The 20,700-nt window shown below is 48.7% G+C and overlaps 2 protein-coding genes across 9 annotated transcripts in view; one reads left to right on the top strand and one right to left on the bottom strand.

The window, feature by feature from the left end:
* The window catches only part of FARS2 (phenylalanyl-tRNA synthetase 2, mitochondrial), a 361,327-nt gene extending 360,240 nt beyond the window's left edge, over positions 1-1,087 (bottom strand). For all 5 annotated transcript variants that reach the window (XM_057699088.1, XM_057699087.1, XM_057699086.1 and 2 more), the window contains exon 1: positions 620-1,087. The gene's annotated coding sequence lies outside the window, so the exon portion shown is untranslated. The remainder of the gene's footprint in view (positions 1-619) is intronic.
* Positions 1,088-1,171: 84 nt separating this feature from the next.
* Positions 1,172-20,700, top strand: part of LYRM4 (LYR motif containing 4) — a 108,184-nt gene continuing 88,655 nt past the window's right edge. For 3 of the 4 annotated variants that reach the window (XM_057699092.1, XM_057699093.1, XM_057699094.1), the window contains exon 1: positions 1,252-1,487. In XM_057699092.1, the coding sequence (XP_057555075.1) occupies positions 1,402-1,487 (86 nt within the window). In that variant the 5' untranslated portion in view covers positions 1,252-1,401. Of the gene's footprint in view, positions 1,488-20,700 lie in introns of all 4 variants that reach the window. The other variant, XM_057699095.1, reaches the window with a different exon arrangement.

Raw genomic sequence — 20,700 nt, 5'->3', positions numbered from 1 at the left:
GTGAGGTCAGAGAAGCGTCTCCCGCCCTTAAAGTTCCTGAAAGTACGAGGCCGCTTTCATATTGAACAAGCATCATTTCAAAAGGATAACCCTAAAGAAGGGACACACAACAGAACCTCAGTGGTTGGAGAAAAACAGATGTGAACGCACACTTGTTTCTTACGTGTAAAGTTACCCCTCGCGGTGTTTTGGAGAAAACTCTGGCTCTTCCCAGCGCTGGTTACACACACAGAAATGCCAAACACAGGGCAAGTGCTTCGCAAACACAGTACCTAGAACCAGCTCAGGCTTCCCCGAGCCGGGTCCTACGTTCCAGGATCGGAACCACCAACTGCGTCCGCCCGCGCGGAACGAGGGCATTCAGAGCAGTCGGCGTCTTCAGAGAAGGGAGAAAACTTAGTCGGGAAGAGCTTCAGCAGAGAACTTGCTCGGCTTCTTGTCTGGGGTCGGAGACGATCCCCGCAGGGTCCCGGAACCCCTCCAGTCCCCCGGGTCAAGCGCCCTCGCCTCCCGCCCGGGCCACCCCAGCTGTCACCCTCTACGAGACCCCAGAAGTCTGCGGACGCACGGAGAGCTGCCCACCCACGAGGGGGGCCCGCGGCCGCGCCCGCTCACCCACCGCTGCCCGGGAGACGGGAGGCCAGCCCGGGATCCAAGCCCTGGGCGCGGCAGGCTCGGCCCTCTCGGAGTCCGGCTCCACCACCTCGGCGCGGCCCTCACAGCCGCCTGGGCGCCGCCATCTTGCCCGGAAGGGGGGCCTCGCGCCGGAGGACCCTGGGCGGGCGCCCTGAGCGGAGCCGGGACGCCGGGGGACCCCAGGCCGGCGCCCCCGCGGCCCCCAACCTCCCGCGCCCCGGCGTCCCGGCCCCGCGCGACGAGCGGCTCACACGCAGCCCCCGACCCAGGCGTCCGCGGAACCGGCGCCCCGCGCAGCCCGCACGGCGGCTCAGGCGGCGCCGAGGGCAGCCCGGGCGGAGGAGCGGCCGCGGAGCGCGCGCTCGGTAACCTGGCAACGCGGAGCTACCCGGCGTCCCCGGCGCCCCCGGCGTCCCCGGCCCCGCGAACCCCAGCCCTCCGCCCCGAGGACGCGCGGGCGCCCGGCTCGCGGCTTCGTCCTCGCCGCCCCTCGGCCGCCCGGCCCGCTCGGCGCGGCCTCCGGGAACACCGCCCGCCGGCGCCGCCCCCTTAGGTGCCCGAAGCCCGCCTGCGCCGCCGCGCGTGGCCGGAGCTCGCCGGCCCCCGGGGCTCACCCGGGCCGGAGCCCGCCGGGGCCGGGGCGCGCGGGCCGCTCCCCGCGCGTGTGTCCCGCTCGCACTTCCCCGCGGCGGCGGCGGCTTGGCGGGGAGCGTTCAGCTCGGGACCTCGGCGGAGAGGACCCTCTGCGCGTCTTTCCGTCCCAAGATGGCAGCGCCCGGCCGCGCGCAGGTGCTGGCGCTGTACCGGGCGATGCTGCGGGAGAGCCAGCGCTTCAGCGCCTACAGCTACAGGTGGGCGGGCGCGGGGCGCGGGGCGCGGGGCGCGGGCGGGGGGGGGAGACGGTCAGGTCTGCGATTCGTGCCCGGGCCGGACGCCCTGCTCCGGGAGCTCCGGGAGGGTCCGCCCTGGCGACGCGCTCGGCGGCGTCTCTGCCTCTGGGATGCGCGCCGAGGCGCAGGTGCCCAAGCCAGGACCAGGCTGGTCGCAGGTATAAGACCTTCCCGTAGAGGCGGCAGGCTTGCCCGTGGGAGCCGCCCGTCAGCAGCGCCCGTCCACAGCCGAAGGCTTTCTCTGGCCGGTTCTCTCATCTCAGAGGCGTCTGCAGCAGCTTCTTGGGTCGTCTGGACGCGCTCAGTTTGGGCGGGGCCGGTGAGGAGGAGCCGCAGGTAGCGGTACCGGGAGGAATGTCCCGCCCGCTTTCCGGAGCTGGAGCGTTTACTCCGGCCTCAGCAGATGGGGACCCAGCTTTTAGGACCGTAGCAGCAGGAGCATGAGAGGCGAAACGCTTGCGTCCTGAACGTAGCGCCCAGGTTTCCCACTCCTGCCCCGTTCTCGCGTTTGCTCCCGAGTCCCTTATTCTAGCTCTTTATCTGTCCTGTGTCTGCTTCAGGGCAGCTATGCTCTTTTCTGTTTCCTTGTAACTTCTGACTCACCATGAATGTATGTACTTTATAGATTTTCTCCCTGCATCCTTGTGGATTGGATGTCTTCTCCTAACTTCCCGATCCTCTGAGTTTGAGCCACATTCCCGAAGCAGGAATCTGGTAAGGCCAGCTCATCTCTTCACACCAGGTCTCACCTTCCATGATTGGCCAGCCTGTGCGTTGGGTTTCCTAGGAGCAGAGCCTGCGACCCCTGGAACAGACGTGGGCGGGTAGCTGCCCCCACACTGGGTGAATGAGCTGGCAGGCCCTGTGATGGGCAGACCCCATGCAGATCCTAAACCTCCCAAAAAGTGACTTTCTAACCTTTAGATACTTGCATAGGAAAGGTACTCATCCTCTAAATTTGAGAACAATATCTAGGTCATACCAGTGAGGTCATATCCAAAAATATATATATATATTTTGGGGAGTGCATTGTTTCACTTAATGGCTGGCTTTGGAAGCTAAAGTTTGTAAACAGCGGGTACATTGGTGGAATTTTACACAAAAAAATTAACCAAGTACGTAGTACCAAGATCTTAACCAAGTCTGTTGAAGGAACCCACAAAACGTGTGTGCGTGGAAACCAATCATTTTCACCACAGTCTGGAAGACAAATTTTGTCATCTAAATTTACTGAGAATAAACAAGAACTGCAGGAAAGTCGCTTAGGACTGGACCCTGAAAGCAGGAGGTGGAAATTACACAGTGATATACTTAGAAAGTAATGGTTCAGATTGTTGCTTGAGGAATCCTTCTGAGCTAAATTTATTATCCACAAATGAGTGTATCTTCCAAAGGAATCTGGTGATCACTTTACACTGTTTCCTGAAATCATGGACCTAAAACCCGAGATTCTCACTATCATCTCCTCAGATAATAAACTATTATAAAGTATGTCCTTCCTTTGTATTAAGCTGTGTCCTGTGGATTTCAAGGATACCCCTCTCCCTGTACTTCTCTCTCTCTGGCTGCCCTCTAACCTCCTCTGTCCTGAGTTCCTCTGCTTGCTTTGAGATTCAGCTCGATGTAACCTTGGGAAGGTTTTCCTTGTTCTTTTCCTTCTGCATTCCCCACACTCATCCAAACAGGTCCTGTTTCTACATGTTCTTTTATTTCACTGCTTCCAGACGCTCCCAGAACTACTTTGCCCGGTGCGTAGCAGCCCCTGGAGATAGAAGGGTGAGAGCGTTGGGCTCAGGAAGACACTGCCGTCAGTGGCTTCTCTGACAGGCCTCGGTGGGACGCAGTTGTAGAATCACTGTCACACACTGTGGCAGGCATCGGGACAGGTCAAAACACTTCCCAGAAGATAGTGCTGGGTCAGAGGTGTGAGGCAGCCTGATGTGCTCGGTGACGGCAAAGAGAACTCTGCTGGAGAGTTGAGTGCAATTCAGGGGTGACAGGAGGCAAGACTGGGCCGTGCTGAGGAGCCTGGACTTTATAGCTCACAGGCAGCCCATAAAGAGCTTCAGGCCATAAAAGTGTGGCCCGACTTGCCTTTTACTCATAGCTAGACCCCTGTGGCAGCAAGGTAGAAGATGATCGTGAGGGCCAGATACAAGGACCCCAAATGCGAGTTGGTTACGACAGTGCTGTGGAGAGATAAGGGCCCTAGTGGGGGCAGGAATGGTGAAAGACAGAGGAAAAGATATATTCGATTAATAACTAGAAGGTAGAATTGTTAGATCTCGATGAGTGATTGGACTCATGAATAAAGAAGAGAATCCAAGCAGAGTCTAAAATGACATCTAGGTTACAAGTAAACTGAGGCACAGAGGTTAATGTAAAAGTTGCACTATTAACTGACTTAAGAAATACAAAAATAGCTAGTCTGTGGAGAGAAGACTTAAATTCGCTTCCAGAGCATCTCAAGTGAATGTCGCCTGGGCTCCCCAGCAGGAGACTAAATCTCAGAGGTGCAGTCAGGCCTGGAGTTGTCACCACCCCACACTTGCTGTGTGACCCTGGGCAAGTCACTTCACCTCTCTACTCTTAAGTTTCTTAATCTATAAAATGGAGGTGATGATTTATCTGTCTCATAGAGGATGAGGTTTACATGAGTGAATACGTATCAAGTGCTTCAAGTTGTGCCTGGCACAGGGTAGGTGCCGAATAAGTAGAGTTCTTATCATAAGTAGAATTAAAGTCTTAATGTTTGGTAAAATTTCCAGGAAGAATATTTAGGGCAGTGGTTCTCAACCAGGGCCAGTCTTGGTTTTGGGGGTTCTCTCTAGTTGTGACGTGTGGGTTTTTCTCTTCTCTAATTGTGGCGCGCAGGTTCCAGAGCTCATGAGCTATGTAGTTTGTGGCACACAGGCTTTGTTGCCCCGCGGCATGTGGAATCTTAGTTCCCGGGCCAGGGATCAAACCCACATCCCCTGCATTGCAGGATGGATTCTTTACCACTGGACCACCAGGGAAGTCCCCAGGGCCAGTTTTATTTGACAGTGTCTGGAGACCTTTTTGGTTGTCACAGCTTGGGGGGAGGGATGCCACTGGCCTCTGGTAGTTAGAGGCCAGAGATTCCGCCAAGCTCAGGACAGTCCCCTGTAGAAAGAGTTATCTGGCCCCAAATGTCAGTCATGCCAAGATTGAGAAATCCTAGTTTATGGGGAGAAAATTAGTGGGCCTCCCTGAAGGAAGCCAAGAAGACACAGTCTAGGAACGTGGTTCTTAGCACGTTGGTCCCAGGATCCTTTCACATTCTTAAATGTTACTGAGGGCCCCAAAAGCCTTAAATTAAAACTAAAACATTTTAAATCACCTATTTTTAAGTAAACTAATAAACCCCCCATTGCATACTAACCTAAATAACACCTTTATGAAGAATAACCATTTTTCTTCCCACCCCCCAAAAAAACCAGTGATAAAAGTGACATTGCTTGAAATTTTTGCAGATCTCTTTAGTGTTTGGCGTAATGGAAGACATCTGGATTCTTAGATTCGTTTCTGCCTAAATCTGTTGCTATAGCACTTCATCTAGCCTCTGGAAAATTCCTCTGTCCACTTACAAGAGAATGGGACTGAAAAAGCAAATATTTCCTTGTGATGATAAAAATTCTTTTTCCCAATGGATCCCCTGAAAGTTCTGCAAGACCCCAGTGGTCCCTGGGCCACACTTGGATGACCTCTGTAGAGTCTAAGAAGCGGAAGAGGGTGAGCAGAGAGAGCAGTGTCCCTGAAGTCAGGGTAGTTACATGTTTGGGAAGGTGCTGCGGGCGGCAGGCCACTTTTTTAGCAAAGTCCAGTAAATGAAGAGGGACGTGTCCCCAGCGTAGGGACCTCTGGGGACCTTTACCAGAGCAGCGTTAGTGAAGTGTCTAAGAGAACCCAGGGTGTGGGGGAGGAGAAGTGAACCAGAAGGAAGTAAACTGCCACCCCCCACCCCCAGAAAGCCTAGTTAACATATGGGAGTGTGGATAACTGCTAGAGCAAGGCCACACAAGAAGTGACAAGCCTCGCCTCTTCGGGCACAGGTGGCGGGCTTGTCGCTGCAGAAGGAGGATCACTCCCTTTTCCACCAGAGAAAGAGGTAAACTTTTTTTTTAATGTATTTATTTTGGCTGCGCCGGGTCTTAGCTGTGGCGTGCGGGATCTCTTAGTCGCAGCTGTGAGAGAGGTGGGCATGCGCTGGAACGTGAGAGGACGGGCAGGTGAGGCGACTGATGCCGTGCTGCCAGCCCCTGTCTGGATAAAGCGGGAGGCACGCGGCTGCGGCGTGTTCGGATGTGCGTTACGCGTATCACGCCTTTGCCATCTGTCCCTTGAAGGCAGAAATTCCGTCTGCACTCCCAGTGCTTAGCCCAATACCTGCCTACTCCATGCTTGTAAATACTTGTTGAAAACTAGGAGGAAACTGTATTCAGAGGTAATTTGTATCAGCCGTTTCCCCCTGCTGATTAAAAATGTGTATTACTGTAAAACGTGAGAAAACGCAAAAGCAATGCCCACATGCCTACCCAAGTGAGTGTCAGAACTCCTCAGTTCCTCAGTAGGTGGCTGAGTCTTTACTGCGCTCAGGGCACGCTAAGCGTTGTGTTGGGAGCCGCAGATCAAGGTGAGCCTCCCGGGGCGGGGGAGGGCGTGGGGAGTGGCATCAGAGGCGGGGCCACCCCGACAGTAGACCTCACTGGGCCGCTTTTGGCTGCAAGTAACAGGAAGCTTCCCACGGCGCTCACATACGCAGGGGCTCCTCCTCCCCCGTGGACAAGGCCTGGAGAGGGAGGCTGCCGAACTGATTCAGCAGCTGGATGACGTCAGCGTGTCTTGCGTCTCAAGTTTCCTCTCGTGCTTATGCCTGATGGTTACAAACGGCTGTGAAAGCTCCGAATATCAGATCCTTATTCAAGGCAAGACAAAGAAAAACAACCCCAACCAGACATGGGTGGGCTTTCTTGGAAGCTTTCCAGCAGACATCTGGTTATATCTTGTGGACCAGAACTCAGTTACATTTCTACGACTAGCCGAGCAAGGGGCTGGGGAACTAGGGTGTAACGCATCTAGCCTCTGCAGTGGGAGGTGACAGAGAAAAGCACCAGGAGAGACTGCTGGGTCAGCCTGCTGCTGGCGTCTGCTCAGGTAGGGCACGTGGAGGCGGATGGAGGGCTCTCCAGGTGCGCACGGCAAGGCCCTAGGGAGGCGAAGTGCACGGGGCATGTGGGAACCAGGTGCAGGCGTTGGTGGCAAAGCCTTGGCTGGAGCTCCACCCAGATGAGCTCGTGCTGGTGAGATACTCGCGAGTAGTGAAAAGGATCAGAGAGGAGGTGAGGCATAGAAAAGGTGGGCAGTGGGCTAAGGTCTCACTGCTGGTCAGTGACAGAATGGCAACTAGAAAGTTCCAGGGCGCTGCTCTTCCACAACTCCCCGCTCTTCAGTAGAAACTTCCTACAACCCATGCATCCTCTGACTTGGCCTGAAGAAGTTTTAGAAACATCAACCCAAAGATGTTTATTTTCAGTTTCTTGTTACAGCTGCAGCAGCTAAATAGGCTCCCTGGTTTCGTGACTGGTAAAATTACTAACTGCTGCTAAAGTGTCAGCTCTCAGCTATACAACCAAAAGCAGCGTTATTAATGTCTTTGATTGCAATCAAGTAAACGGACTAAATAACGACCCCTATGTAGGAGTCTGTTCTCTGAACTGGAAGCTGAGGACTTGAAACCATGAACTTGTTGAGTAGTCAGGAACCAGGCAGAGGGTTTCTCTCACGTGTGTTCGTGTTCACTGTTGCAGATCTTTTCACGCTGGCTACCTCTTCTTGCCGTGTGTGCTGCTGAGTGATGGAGAATGCGGGGGTGAATAGTAGCCACCCGATGAGAGTGGTTTTAACACCAGGCACCTTTCCCTTTCTAAAACGGGACAGCTACACTGGAGACCTTAGTGCCAAATATTCCTGCACCCCAGAACAAACGGACAAATCAGTTTGTGCCTAGTATTTCCTGAGAACCCATAGCATATATGTTACTGCACTGGGGCCCAGGGTAGATGGAATACAAACACAGGTGGCCCTGCTGTGACAGGATTGTCCTGTGACGGGCAGGTGACAGGGACACACAAGGACGGCTCCAGAAACCCACAGAGGGAGCGTGCAGATTGAAGTAATGCGCAGGCACTGAGATGTGCGAATGTAGTGGCAGAGGCGCTTCGTCCATCACATGTTATAATATCACACAGATACTATACAAATGATGTGGTGATTGTTTCAACCCGCTAGGCCTAACTTCCACTATACGTCTCTTCTCCTTTAGAAACTTAAAATCCTTAAACATGTTCCTCATTTTAATAACTAACTCCAGGCTCTCCGCCAGGAAAATCTTTGCTTTGTTCTCAGACTAAAACCTGCCTTTAACTGAAAGTGGCTGATGTGTGAGAAATTCCATCCTCTTGTTCTTTTTCACCTTTTGCCCCTTGACTCAGTTTAGAGCCGCACAGACCTGTCACCTGGGCCGCTGTCAGGCTGGGGGCGTAGTGTTGCATTTGGCTTCTTGCATTCTCAACAAGGTTATTAGCATTTTTCCCCCCATAAAAAGTTTGCTTTCTTTTTAAGTCTCAAAAGGCCTGTTTATATTGTGAGGATTCGGAGAAACCATAGAATTCTGTAATACGCAGCCAAGCTTTGCCCACTGTAAAATGTGGAGCAGATCACGCCTCTCTGTGAAAACAGCTCTGACTTCTTTATTGCGGACTTTGCAAGAACATAGAGAAGGTGGAGGGGAGTATAAGAGAAAAAGACTACTGTGAAATTTTCTAAGTTCTTCCCAAATTAAATCTCAGATATGTTCTGAATTTATACCGATGGGCTCCTCCACAGCCCGAGGCTCTAATAGAGCTGTCATTACCTGACCCTTCCTCACACAGGCCCTGCAACAGCTAGAGGTAGTTTACTTGTGCCAAAGGAAAAAACCGTCTCATTATCATTAATTATGTTTGGAACTCCTCCGGCCCCCCCCCCCCAATTTTTTTTCTCTTATGGTTGCTAAGTTCTGCCACGTTGAGTGATGATGGTTTTGAAAAGAAAAAATTATATAGTTAACTGAGAGAAGAATACATTTAGGATATTCAGCAGCCTAAATTTGGAGGGAAGTGTTAAAAAAATTATTAGATCAGTGTCATTGCTGATTTATTGAGTTTAGTTTATAAGAGTTTCCAAATTGCACTTACTCTATTCATACTTCACCTTGGCTCCTAAAGCATTTTAAAAACTTATAAGAATACATACAATAAAATGCAATAACATGAAAAAGTTCTTATAATTTTAAAATAATAAATGAGAGAATCAGGGCAAAGGGAAGATAAAGGTAGAGAATAGAACAAAGTGAGGTGTAAAGTTAGACCACAAAATGCACTTATAAGTCCGTAGGACTTCCTTAAAGTCTCTTTAAATTATCCTGTGTTGCAGTAGGGTAACATTTTTTTTTTAATGCAAAGTGTACTGATGAAACATTCTGGTAGGAAATTGCTGTGGTGAGCATTATAGGAAATTGACTGCGTCTTAAGGCTCACATCAGTAACTGTGTGCATTCTTTTTTGTGGATGAAAGGTACTTCACGTCCTGTTACTTCTCCTCTGTGACCCCTTTCCTGACAGTCTGAATCCCGCTTCATCAGGTAGTAGCTTTTTGTATATGTCTTAGCATTTATTTTCTCAATTGACTGGTACCTAGGCAAGTTAGGAAATTTCTAACCTTTAGAAACCAAATTAAGTGATAAAATTAGATAAATTGCATGAACCAAGCTGTGAATTTCTAGGCTTCGCAAGAGTCAGCTAAATTAAGGCGGGTCCTCCTGGCTTTTGTCTAGGTTAGCAGTAGGAGTACCTTGAATAGGGTTCCCGCAGCTGATCTCTACCACCCCTATTTTAAGAAGCAGATTTGAAATTGCCAAAGTTGAGATGTAATAATATATCACTGTGACATTTTGATTATCTGTTTGGCTTCATAGCAACTCATTATTGGAGTTCTATTTAAAAGAGTAATTGTTTTTTTAACTCAGATAGTTTGGAACTAAAAGCAAACAGCTCACAGAAATGATCTTTCATGACAAATAAAGGATAAATGAAAGTCATGACTTGATGCTAGTGCTTCCCCCTGGTTTTTTTTTCCCCCGTATTTCTTTCCCTAATATTGTGATTCCTGAACAAATACTGCTGTGTTGTTTTCAGTATTTTCACTGTGGATGAGAGTCATGAGCAAGGCTACCCTGGTTTAGAAAGATTGCTGACCTTCGGATCAAGAAGCCTTGGTTCAGGTTTGAGGTCAGCTGGCTCCCAGCTCTGTGACCTTGGTGCATGTCCTCGCTGGTGCATCATCCAGAATGCCAGAGTCGCAAAACTTTCTGGCCGAATGTTTGGCATGCCGTAGGTGCTCCAGAATCCCTTCAGCAGATACTAGTAAACTAGTTAATACCAGTTATCTCTTAAACTGGTAGAGCAACTGCCAAATCTTTTAAATTCGTAGTAGCTAACGGTCATTTAATGAGCTCATGAAAGTTGTTGAACCACATTCTGCACCAGGTATTTATTAGCAGTCTGAAGAACTCTGTCACCGTGATGGGTGGTCTCTATGTGATGAGTCTTCATTCAGCAGACATTGATAGGTTACCTGCCATGGGCCAGACCCTGGGCTCCTTGCTGCAAATACAGAGCCAAACAGAACGTGATCTTTTCCCAGGAGGGGCTTGTGGTTCAGTGCATAGAGTAATACACTCACTAGGATTCTGCAAAGGTGGTGGCAGTGTGTGGGAAGAGACTCTCCCAGCACATGCGGGAGCAAGTGGGAGGGGCACATAGCCTGTCCCGGAAGGGACTGAGGTTAAGAAAGCGACGGTGGCTGACCTAGGCTGTAAAGATTCTGCAGGGATTCACTGGCGAAGGGAGGCAGACGCAAAGGGGATGGATGCAAAGACCAGTGTAGTTGGTGTGGAGTATAAGGAGCTACCAGCGGTGTGGGTGGTGGAGCAGATGAGGGTGAGGGATGAGGTGGCTGGGACCTCATGTGACAGACCAGAGCCCCGTATGCCAAGATGCCGGGCGAGGTCCTCAGCAGTGGAGAGCCACACACATGTTTGCACAAGACTGCAGAGAACACCTTCTAGCTGGATCACCCCGAGCGGGAAGGAGACTGAAGACATGGAGGCCCGTAGGAGGTAACCGCGTTGTTCAGTTTCCTGAAGTGATGGGGCTGGCTGGCCATAGCCGTGGTGAGAGCAGAGGAGGGGAGGGTGGTTTTGAGATACACTGAGAAAGAGAACCAGCTGGTCTCAGTGATTGGTTGAACACGCTGGATTAGAGAGTATGACTTGACCGTAGGTCAGGAGAATGTAATTGGAAGACGTCGTTTCAAATGAAACATTGCGTATCAGAGACAGTGCCTCCTTGGTGTGAGGAAGATATTCTCTTGTGAGCACCAGGACGGCATCTGGACAGTTCAGGCTCAATTCTAAAGTGTCTCTTTGGCCCTGGGTGTTAATCTGCGAAACTCTGTATATGCTTATCTCACTTTTCTTTCCTCCAGTTATGTATCTTGCATATATTAATGTTATTACTTTGCTAGTTAATCAGTCATCAGTGTTCAGTTAGTTGGCTGTATCTCTTCCCAGGGTAATTATTTGTTTTATTTGCTAGTTGGCTGTTACCCTCATTAGATGTCATTAATGCGTCTATTAGCCTTATATTTATTATTTTGTTCCCGGGATAATTTTTTTTTAGTAGATTTAATAACCCCACTTTGGCCTAGTTTATTCAAAGTTACTTATATGATCAATTCATTATAATTATAAATATTACTCTATAGCTTAATTATTCATTTAATGCCTTCACATGTTTCTTTTTGCCTGCCCATGTTTTGAGAATAAATACAAATATTTTCCCTATATACTTACCCTCCCCTACATCTGATCCTAGGAGTGGTGATGTTTTCACCAGAAATCACTTCCATAGGCAGAAGCAGCTCTTAAAATCCTTTTTGCCCTTCACTACACAAAAAGCTAAATTAAGTGAGAAGAAAGTTCCTTGCAGCCAGACTGGAGCCAGAAAAAGCCATTGATCCTCTATCCTGGTCTCATTGTTTCCCATTGGTTGATTGAACAAGCCTTGCTGGAGCACTGACCGTGTGCTGCAGTTGTGTTCCGTGTCGCTCCTTCCTGGGCTGAGGAAGACCAGCGTCAGCGCTGGTGGACCTCTAAGCTTAGGGAGACGTTGAAGTGGTAAATAAGCAAGCTTTCGGTGGCAGTTTAATGCTTAAGCCCAGACTTGAAACCCTAAAGGAGGGAAGCCCTGGTGGACGTGTAACGCGGTGAGAGCGGACCGCAATCAGGCAGCTTTCTGGCAGGGACTTTGCTCACGGGCTCTGTCCCATATGGGCCCCTCCCCCTCCCCACGTTGGAAGGAAGGACCACCTTCACTGGAGACGGTGATGTTCACGGGTTGACCGTCCTCACCAGTTTGTGTGCGCGGTCCTTCCCCTTGCTCTTCTCCGCACTCTCCCATCACCACCTCTGTGTTGACTCCCCAGGCTCTTTGCAGCCCAGGCCCCTGGCCCAGGACCAGATACCTTACCCGCTCGCCTCCTGCAGGCCCCCTCAGAGGGGCAGTAGGCGACTCCTAGCACCCACAGCTGCCCACAGGCCTGCTCCCTTTACCTCTGCCCCCCACCCTCCATGTCCTTCCTGAGCTGGGGTCCGTCCCCGCTGCCCCCGTCCGCCGATCGGCTCCTCGCTGGGGTGGCTGTGCCTGTCCTCTGCTGTCCGTTCCCTCTGCACCCTTCTTCTCCCCATGAGGTCTCTACATGCAGGGGTTAACTTAGCAAGCTGGGTGCCAGGCAGCACGGGCCACACGTGGTGGGCGCAGGATTTCTGTGAGGAAGTAAGACAGTTTATCCAACTTAAAGGCCTTAAGAGGAATGGAACCCAGAGCTTTGAGTCTCGAATGTGCACACTCTCACCCAGCCCCTCTCCTCCCCTTGCTTGGCATACCCCAGAGGCTCCGCGTGGCTTTCAGGGTAAAATTCCTTCTCAACGTCACCACCCCACCCCCCACCCCCTGCCAGTGTCCTGCCTTTTCTCTTCCTGTCGACTTTTCACATCCCGTGGTAGGCTACATCAAACTTCTTGCGTTTCCTGATGCCAGGCAGCTTTAGGCCTTCATGTAATCACATGGTGAGTCCTGAACTTTCCTCCCTCATGCGACAGATTTCTATTCATCCTTCAAAATTCAGCTAATAGGACAGCTCTTGGTAAGCTTTTAAAACTCCCAAGCCCACTCTGCTCCCTTCTTTAAAAATATTAAAAAGAAAGAGAAAGGAACCCCATTTCTTTGGGGACAAAATCCTTCCTATGGCCTACATTTCCCTAGCATTTCTCTAGCCTGATGTCCTGTCACCTTCCTGTCAGGGGTGGGGAGCCCTTGTCTTGACCTCATGTGCTCCGCTCCGTCTTCCCCAGGCCCGTCCTCTGTCTGGCAGGGCCCCGTCCCGTTCACCCTGGCCACACGGCCCTGCTCAGTGGCCTGGCCCAGCGAAGGTGCTCCCCAGTCCCATCAGCTCTCACAGCCTGTGGGGCTCTCCATCGGACGCTTACACCAGTGGTAATTTTTCAGTCACTCTGTGGTTATCCGAGTAACGTCTCCCCCGCTAGTCGGACTGCAGGCTCTGGGAGGGCAGGCGCTGTGTGTGTTCCACTCTCCGCTGTCACCCCAGCCAGCATGCCAGCCACGAATCCTGTTCACGGGGGCCCCTCCCGTGTCCTCCAGATACCTTATGTAAATCCTGCAGAGAGCATTCCCCCATCGCCCTGCCCCTTTCTTAGTAGACTGTCATCCCCAGCAAGTGGGGACCATGTTTGAGCCAACTTTGTCTCCTTAGTGATGAGACACAGTAAACACGTGAGAAATGTCTGAGTCAGCACTGGGGGGGAGGGGGGAGCAACTGCGTATTAACAAGCAGGAGTGGAAAGATTTTGGTGAACTGACAGGGTGACCGTGTTTAGGGCCCACTCAGTTACATAACTTTGTTTTCCCTCCTACCTCTTCAGAATACAGAGGAATCACTTGTTCCCAAACCATATTTATAAGCCATCCTCTTTCCCCGCGAAATTTACCTGTTATATTTTAAAGTGTCTTTCTGTGAATGAAATTGGCGTATCTTTCTCCCCGGGATCAGCCTAATGTATGTGTAGGCAAAGTCCCAGCAGGAAACCACCCAGGAATCCAAGCCCCTCCACCAGGTGGGGGGGACCCTGAGCCGGTGTGAGCAGCAGCAGCGGGAACCGGGGCCCAGGGGTCGGTCCTCCCAGCCGCCCCCTCCCCCCGCCGGTGCCCGCTGGCCTCCACGCCTGGTGTGTGAACCCCCAGGTGCTCGCTGCCGCGAGGGACTGGCCCATCCTCACTGCCACCGTAGCTGAGGCCTCTCAGGTATGCAGGGCACCACTGGCTCCTGGTCTCCCCGCATTGCGGAGGCTGCCTCTCCCTCCTCTCACCCCCGCCCGCCCTCCGTCCTGACTTCAACCCCTGTGCTCTGATGATCCGTTCCCCAGCCTGCAGCTCCTTCTTCCCAAGGGCCTCCTTCCTGTCCCTGCTGGGCTAACGGCCAAGCAGGTCTGAGCTGACACTCCGCATCCCTCTCTAGCCCGTGGCGGCCCTCCCGGCAGGCGGGGCCTCCTGCGGTCCCGCTCATCAGCCGATGCTCTGCCCTCCAGCTGGGAAGCACTTCACTTTTCCCCTTGCTTTGCCACGGCCAATCCCTCGTCTTGCCCGGCCGTTGTCCCCTGTGTTCCTCTTACCAGGAAACACTTTGTCCCCACAGTGGCAGTCCTTGCTGCCCTCACCAGTTTGCGTTGGGGTTTATAAGAGCTTTCTGCTGCTCTCTGCCTCCTGTTCTTAGTGCTTACCAGGCATCCTTCACGTTGCCACCAGGATGCATTTCTAAATCGCACTGCAGCACTCTCTGAAGTCTGTGTTTAAAAACAGCACAAAGGGTTAACAGTAGTTGAATTCTCCCTTTAGAAGCAAATTGGTCAAGAAACTTTGACTAGGTAGAATTCAAATGAATAAATGCTGATTGCACGCCTGGTAGATATAAGCCAGAGTCTAGGACTGTGACTAATTATGTCTAAGACATTGTTTGTCTATATGAAATATGTTAAATTTGCTTGTACAATTCAGGTATTCAAATAGATTAGTTTTTTGCTGCTGGAAATATTAAGAATTGACCAAGTCAAAATTTGCATTTGCTTCCTATCATGTTGAAGCTTTAACAAAATAAATAGGATCATAAAGTTAACATTTTATTGTTCTTCAAAGATCTGTATTCACTTTGCTGCTCTCACTGAATTAAATTACCTTTAGTTATTTGTTTATATAAGGAAAAAAGGACAAGTCAACTTGACGGAATAAAATATGGATTATTTACAAGGCCTTTGGACTTACTCTTATTTAAAGGCATATGAATTTGCTAGCTGACATAATTTATGTATCTTGTGCTTATGTAAATTTGGATAATCAATAATGTCTCTTTACATACTAATTCTCTAATAAGAAAAAATTCTTTTTTTACATGAGAATAGAGTTACCCTGCAGAACGCAGAACTTGTATGACAGTAGCTTCTGGTAACATGATCATTTTGCTATATTGTGGTTAAATTAAATTTATTTGAACTGGCCTGGGAACCTTACCGTCTTTTAGCACTATTGTTCCAAATTCTCAATTAATAAATAAGAAATTTTGGAACCCCATCCTTTCTCAAACTGAAAAAAAACTGCATTTAATTTTATTCTTAATTCAGGGAATCAGGAAAATAAGGATAAGAAAACCAAAGGAGACCTGGAATGAGGTTAACAAGCAAACTGAGTGCTTGGAAGACTGAACATTTGTCAGCCGTAATGCAGCCTTGGGTCTGGCTCTGAGCCTCCCAGGGGCCAGAGAGGACCACATAACATGAGTCACAGTGTCATGATATAAAAGTAGCCATGTGCTTAGAAGTACAAGTACAGATTTCTTGGGTTTTCCTGGTCCTAAAACCCAAGAAATTTATCTTGTGGCTCTTTGTAGGAAGCGCTACATTCTTAGCATAAATCTCATAAAACCAGTTTCAAAGGACAGTTTCATCTGGCATCTCATAATGTTGGCTTATGGCACAAGCCCTCAGTGAATAAAGCAGTTCTGCAAGAGACCAAGACTGCAGGTGCCTGGTGTAGAGTATCCAGAGGAATCGATAGAGGGCTTGCCTTTTAGTCAACCCTCCATAAATAGTATTTATGTCTAAGTTTTGATTCATTTTCAGTAGCAGTGGGCGTGAAGTTATGCTCCCAGGTAAGATCTAAGCTAAGTAGAAAGCTTTGTTGCTACATTGAGAGGTTTACCATGACCAGAACCAGAGACCCCTGAGAACCTCAGATCGCCGCCGGTTATGCGCCTGAGAGATTTTCTTAGGGGCTGTTGTGATGGATGATCTATTTAAACAAAAGAACTTTCAGATGAGACACTCAAGTAATTTTGTTATAAAATGAACTCCTATGTAACTAAATTGGTTTATTTTTTTATATATAAATTTATTTTTATTTATTTATTGGCTGCATTGGGTCATTATTGCTGCATGCAGGCTTCCTCTAGTGGCAGCGAGCAGGAGCTACTCTTTGTTGCATTGCACAAGCTTCTCATTGCGGGGGTTCTCGTTGCAGAGCACGAGCTCTAGGCATGCAGGCTTCAGTAGTTGTGGCTCGTGGGCTCTAGAGCACGGGCTTAGTTGTTCTGTGGTATGTGGGATCTTTCCAGACCAGGGATAGAACCCGTGTCCCCTGCATTGGCAGGCGGATTATTATGTGCTACCAGGGAGGCCCCTAAATTGGTTTATTCTGTAGGGTTAGTATGAGCTATGAGCTACTTAACATGTGCCCAAAATTAAGACTTTGATTTCAAAAAATTTTATCTAAAGCTAATTTTTCAAATAACACCTTGAGCTAAGACCCAGTGTCTGTTAAGACCACTCTTGTTTGTTAAAACCTCTATATCTGCATTCAGGAGAATGGCTTTCCCTCTGTCTCAGAGAGAGAGACTTCACTACACTTTGTTCTTCTCAGGTGGTCATAGTTTTGTTGACATAGCGTATCCTTCAGAAAGATAGAGTTTAGCATTTAGCATACCGATAACATTTATTCTCATTCCCAGCCAGTATATTATATACATTTGTCATCTCAAAACTAGTGAGAACATTTTATATTTCAATTTTTTTCAGTGGCAGTCAGTCAGTAAACACATTTTTTTTCTGTTGAAACTGCTTTGTAACCAAGTAAGCTTCGACCCAGAGGAAAAAGGCCTTGAACTGTGTTCTTAAGACTAACAGAACTAGATTATTTTTCTGTCTAAAGTATTCAAAAGTAATTTACTTCCACATATTTAATGTTTAATGGAGTAGAATTGTGATGATCAATTGTGTGGTCAAATACCTTATGCCAAACATAGCAAATGTTGAAATGTAATATGCTGTTAACTGGAGGTATATGTAAATTCTTTCCAGAACTGTCTAATATTACTAATTTGCTAGTGTTTATTAAATGAATAGTAAAGACATAAACTTGTCGTTAGTAGGTGAAAGATTAAAACAATATCTAAAATTGCTTGTTAGACTAAAAAAGTTCATAACTATCATTTTAGTTTATTTATATAATTCTTCTGGTAGATGTAATTGAATTCTTATTCCCTTTGGAATAGAAATCTTATATTTACCATTGGGTCACAGGTTTTTGTGGGAGTTTTTCTTTCCTTGTATTCTAACTAAATAAAATATTTCAATTCAACAGTAGTTACAGAGCACCTTACTGTGCAAAGCATAGTATGTCCTCTGGGGACACAGAGATGGACAAGGTCTGGGCTCCTGTTGAGGAAGGTGAAGACCCTGGAAGACGTGCCCGTAAGTCCCAGCATCCCAGGCAGCGCGATGTGGGGTGAGCAGGGTGGACAGCAGTGCGGCAGACAGCACGCCCCGGGGGCCCGGAGGCCGGGCGGCGGCACAGGTGGCCAACATGCGCGTTCCTGGGAACCGAGCTCTGCTTGCGCGCTGTAACCCTGAAACTACAGCCTGGCCCTGAGTGTTTCCTGACAGCCTTACTCTCACAACTAAATATTCCCAGAGAGTTCCCGCCTATGGGGAGATCCTCGTAGTTTTTTAAAAAGTAGTCTTCCTCTTTCCTCTCTCCTTCCTCCAAGACTCTGTATTTCTTCTGCCATATTTTTCTTTCCTTCCCCATACATTTTCCAAAGTCATTGAGAAATACGGGATTTTGAATTCTAAATTTGTCTTTGGCCTCCCCTTGCCGAGTGGTTCTCCACTCTGGTGAAATTCTTTCCGTCCTTCAGCGATGTCAGCCTCCCCAGAAAGACTTCCCAGACCCCCAGGCTGAGTAACTCCCTCCTTCCTCTCTGTGCTCAGAGCACTGCCCGTAGAACCCCGCCATAAGGTCTAGTGATTTATGGTGCATCCCAACCCCGTGGCCAGTTTGCACTTGGATCCTAAACACCTCACTCCGAGGCTGGTGCCTGACGGATGAGTGTGAGCAAACAAAGACCTTCTTTTGAGCAGTAAGTGGACCTCCTAAGAGTCTTCTTTTCTCTGCACCTCGGGGATATTCGATACAAACAGAAAGAATGTTTTTAAATAGTGGTTAAGATTCCCTCAAAACTGATATTTCAAATATAAAGCTGTCTAAATTTAGTCCTCTAAAATAATGAGAGTTTTTATCTTGTTGGGGTTTTTTAACATCATGATAGAAAATATATGGTATAGGCTGTTTTAAGAAATATGGCTTGAAATTAGAGTCAAAATTTTGACCATCCTTCTTTTATGCAAAGTAAGATGGTTAGTTACAGTGGAGTGAAGGGAAAAGCTGAGGAAAGGGCTATAGAATACCAGCCTGACACAGGACGCTCAGGTAAGACCAGGCTCCACATCCACGGATGAGCATCTTCTCAAAGCCAGAACTGCCCACAATGCTGAGCACTGAGGCTAAGACCCCTGTAGGAGAGGAAAAACTTACTCTACTCACTTATGCTCTGTGCCTGGAGCCTGCAAATTAAACTGTCAAAAGCCTAACAGGAGAGAACATGTACAAATTTTATTTCCAATTAATATTTTTATATAGCATGGAAGGCACTTCATAGAAGAGTGAACACGCTAAAGAAACAGTTAGATTTGGGGGCTTGTATACCATTTTTACAAAGGGCCGTAAATTGTGAAACAGTGACTAGACAAAGGAAAGAAAGGGATTTGGGCATCTGAGGACCAGGATAGTGTTGGAGATGGAACAGGAGATATATGGGGGAAACTAACAGAAGACAAGGGTTATTTTAGTGTGGTTTGTGCAGACTCATCTCAGCATAAGCTCCCCATATCTGATGATAAGAATGTTCTCTTCTTCCTGGTACCTTTCTTGTGGGAAATTTATGCCCTCCTTTTGGCAGAAAAGAGAAGGGCAGAGAGCCCTTCCTGCATCTGCTGTTTCTCAATTGCCTTCAGCTCAAAATAACCAAATGCCAAAGTGGCATATTAGGGGTGGAATGTTTTGCTCCCCTTCATCTTCGTGATGTGACTTTGGACTTGGCTATGGAATCTGTATGGTGGGGACCTTTTGGAAGAAGGGGCGGGGAATATATTGATCTCCGCTGTGACTAACGGAACCCCGCACATCGACGATCAGGTGATGCACTTCTTAGGCTGTGCTGCTGGAGGGTTAGAGGAGATACAGGTGCAGCTGTGCCTGGTGTGCGGCAGGTGTCCTGGGTCCCTTAGCTGCTGTGAGAGGAGGGGCCTGTAAACAGCCTATAATGCGTGAGCAGGGCTTGCCTGTGGGAACTGCTGGCACAGCGCCTGGGACCTGCCCTTTCAGCCTCAGCCTCTGAACCTTGAAGGGGCTGACAGGGTAAAGCTTCATCCAGATCAGCATTTCCCGAAATGTAATGGGTGTTATTCTAGGGAGAGAGGCCCTGTGAAGGAATCCAGGTGCCTGATTTTGCTTTCTCATGTTTCCAGGTGTCTTCACTGCTTTAATGTGCGAATATTCTTTGTGGCTCTTCCCGTTGGAACGCTGGTGTTTCCACGCAGTGCATGTTTGGAAATGTGTATCCACACATCAGATCTGACTCCTTCATGCTTTAAGTTCTTGAAAGCACATCTAGGCAGTTGAAGGGCTCCCCAGATCTGCCAAATCACCCATTTTCTGCCTGCCATTGTCAATCACATCCATGAGAGTTCCTTATTTCTAGGAAACATACGTTATGCAAAAGAATGCAGTGAGAAGAGCTTCCCAACTGCACCTCCGTGTTTTGGACGTGGGCTGAGCGGATGGGGCTTCTCCGTGTTAATTCATTGACAGTGGCTCTTTACGTATTTTGGTAAATGCAGCTTATCACACGTGTGTGACTTTTAATGCAAGGTGGAAAATTTTTAATTTTTAATAGGTAGTTAAAGAAAATGGAACTCCTTTAAGGTCATCTGCCCTACATTAAAATGACTGCTGAATACCCACGAGAATGTGCTGTTGATTCTGGACGGGGCCGTTGGAGCGAGGAATTACAGACAGTAATGAGGCCGAAAACCCTCTTGGTCTGAACATTTACGTATATTGAAAAGTTGGCCTTGGATTTAGGCCTAGTAATAAAAGTTTCATGTAATTCAAAATGAAAGTGTGTTGCAGCTTCTGATCCCTGAGATTCTTAGTGCTGAAAAGTAAGTGGTGGGGAGTAAGCCCTTCAGATTTTACCAGTTAGACCTGGTATCTACACAGGTCAGCATCCAAAGAGCAGTAGTAGCTGGGACCTTGGACCTAAGCAATTAGAATAAGAATATCAAATGTTGAAGGGAAAAGTCCAGTGAGATGCAGTGAAGGGTTTTATCAGCAGTGCAGCACTTTCCTCTCCAACATTGCTTTGCACTTTTGTCTCCTCCGTGTCTTCTAACCAAGGATGCTCTTACGTGTCCAGAAAGGGTCACCACCTTTGAGAATCATCTGTATCCCAAGAGAATTAACAAGAGCTCCGCTGTTCAGTCAGGTAGACACTTTGGCACAGGAGCTCTCAGTAGTGACCGTGACATTGT

Source organism: Hippopotamus amphibius, chromosome 11 (genome assembly GCF_030028045.1).
Source record: "Hippopotamus amphibius kiboko isolate mHipAmp2 chromosome 11, mHipAmp2.hap2, whole genome shotgun sequence".
In the NCBI taxonomy this organism is placed as follows: Eukaryota; Metazoa; Chordata; class Mammalia; order Artiodactyla; family Hippopotamidae; genus Hippopotamus; species Hippopotamus amphibius.
Note: the sequence above shows the minus strand (reverse complement) of the source record. Positions and strands in the feature narration are given on the sequence as shown.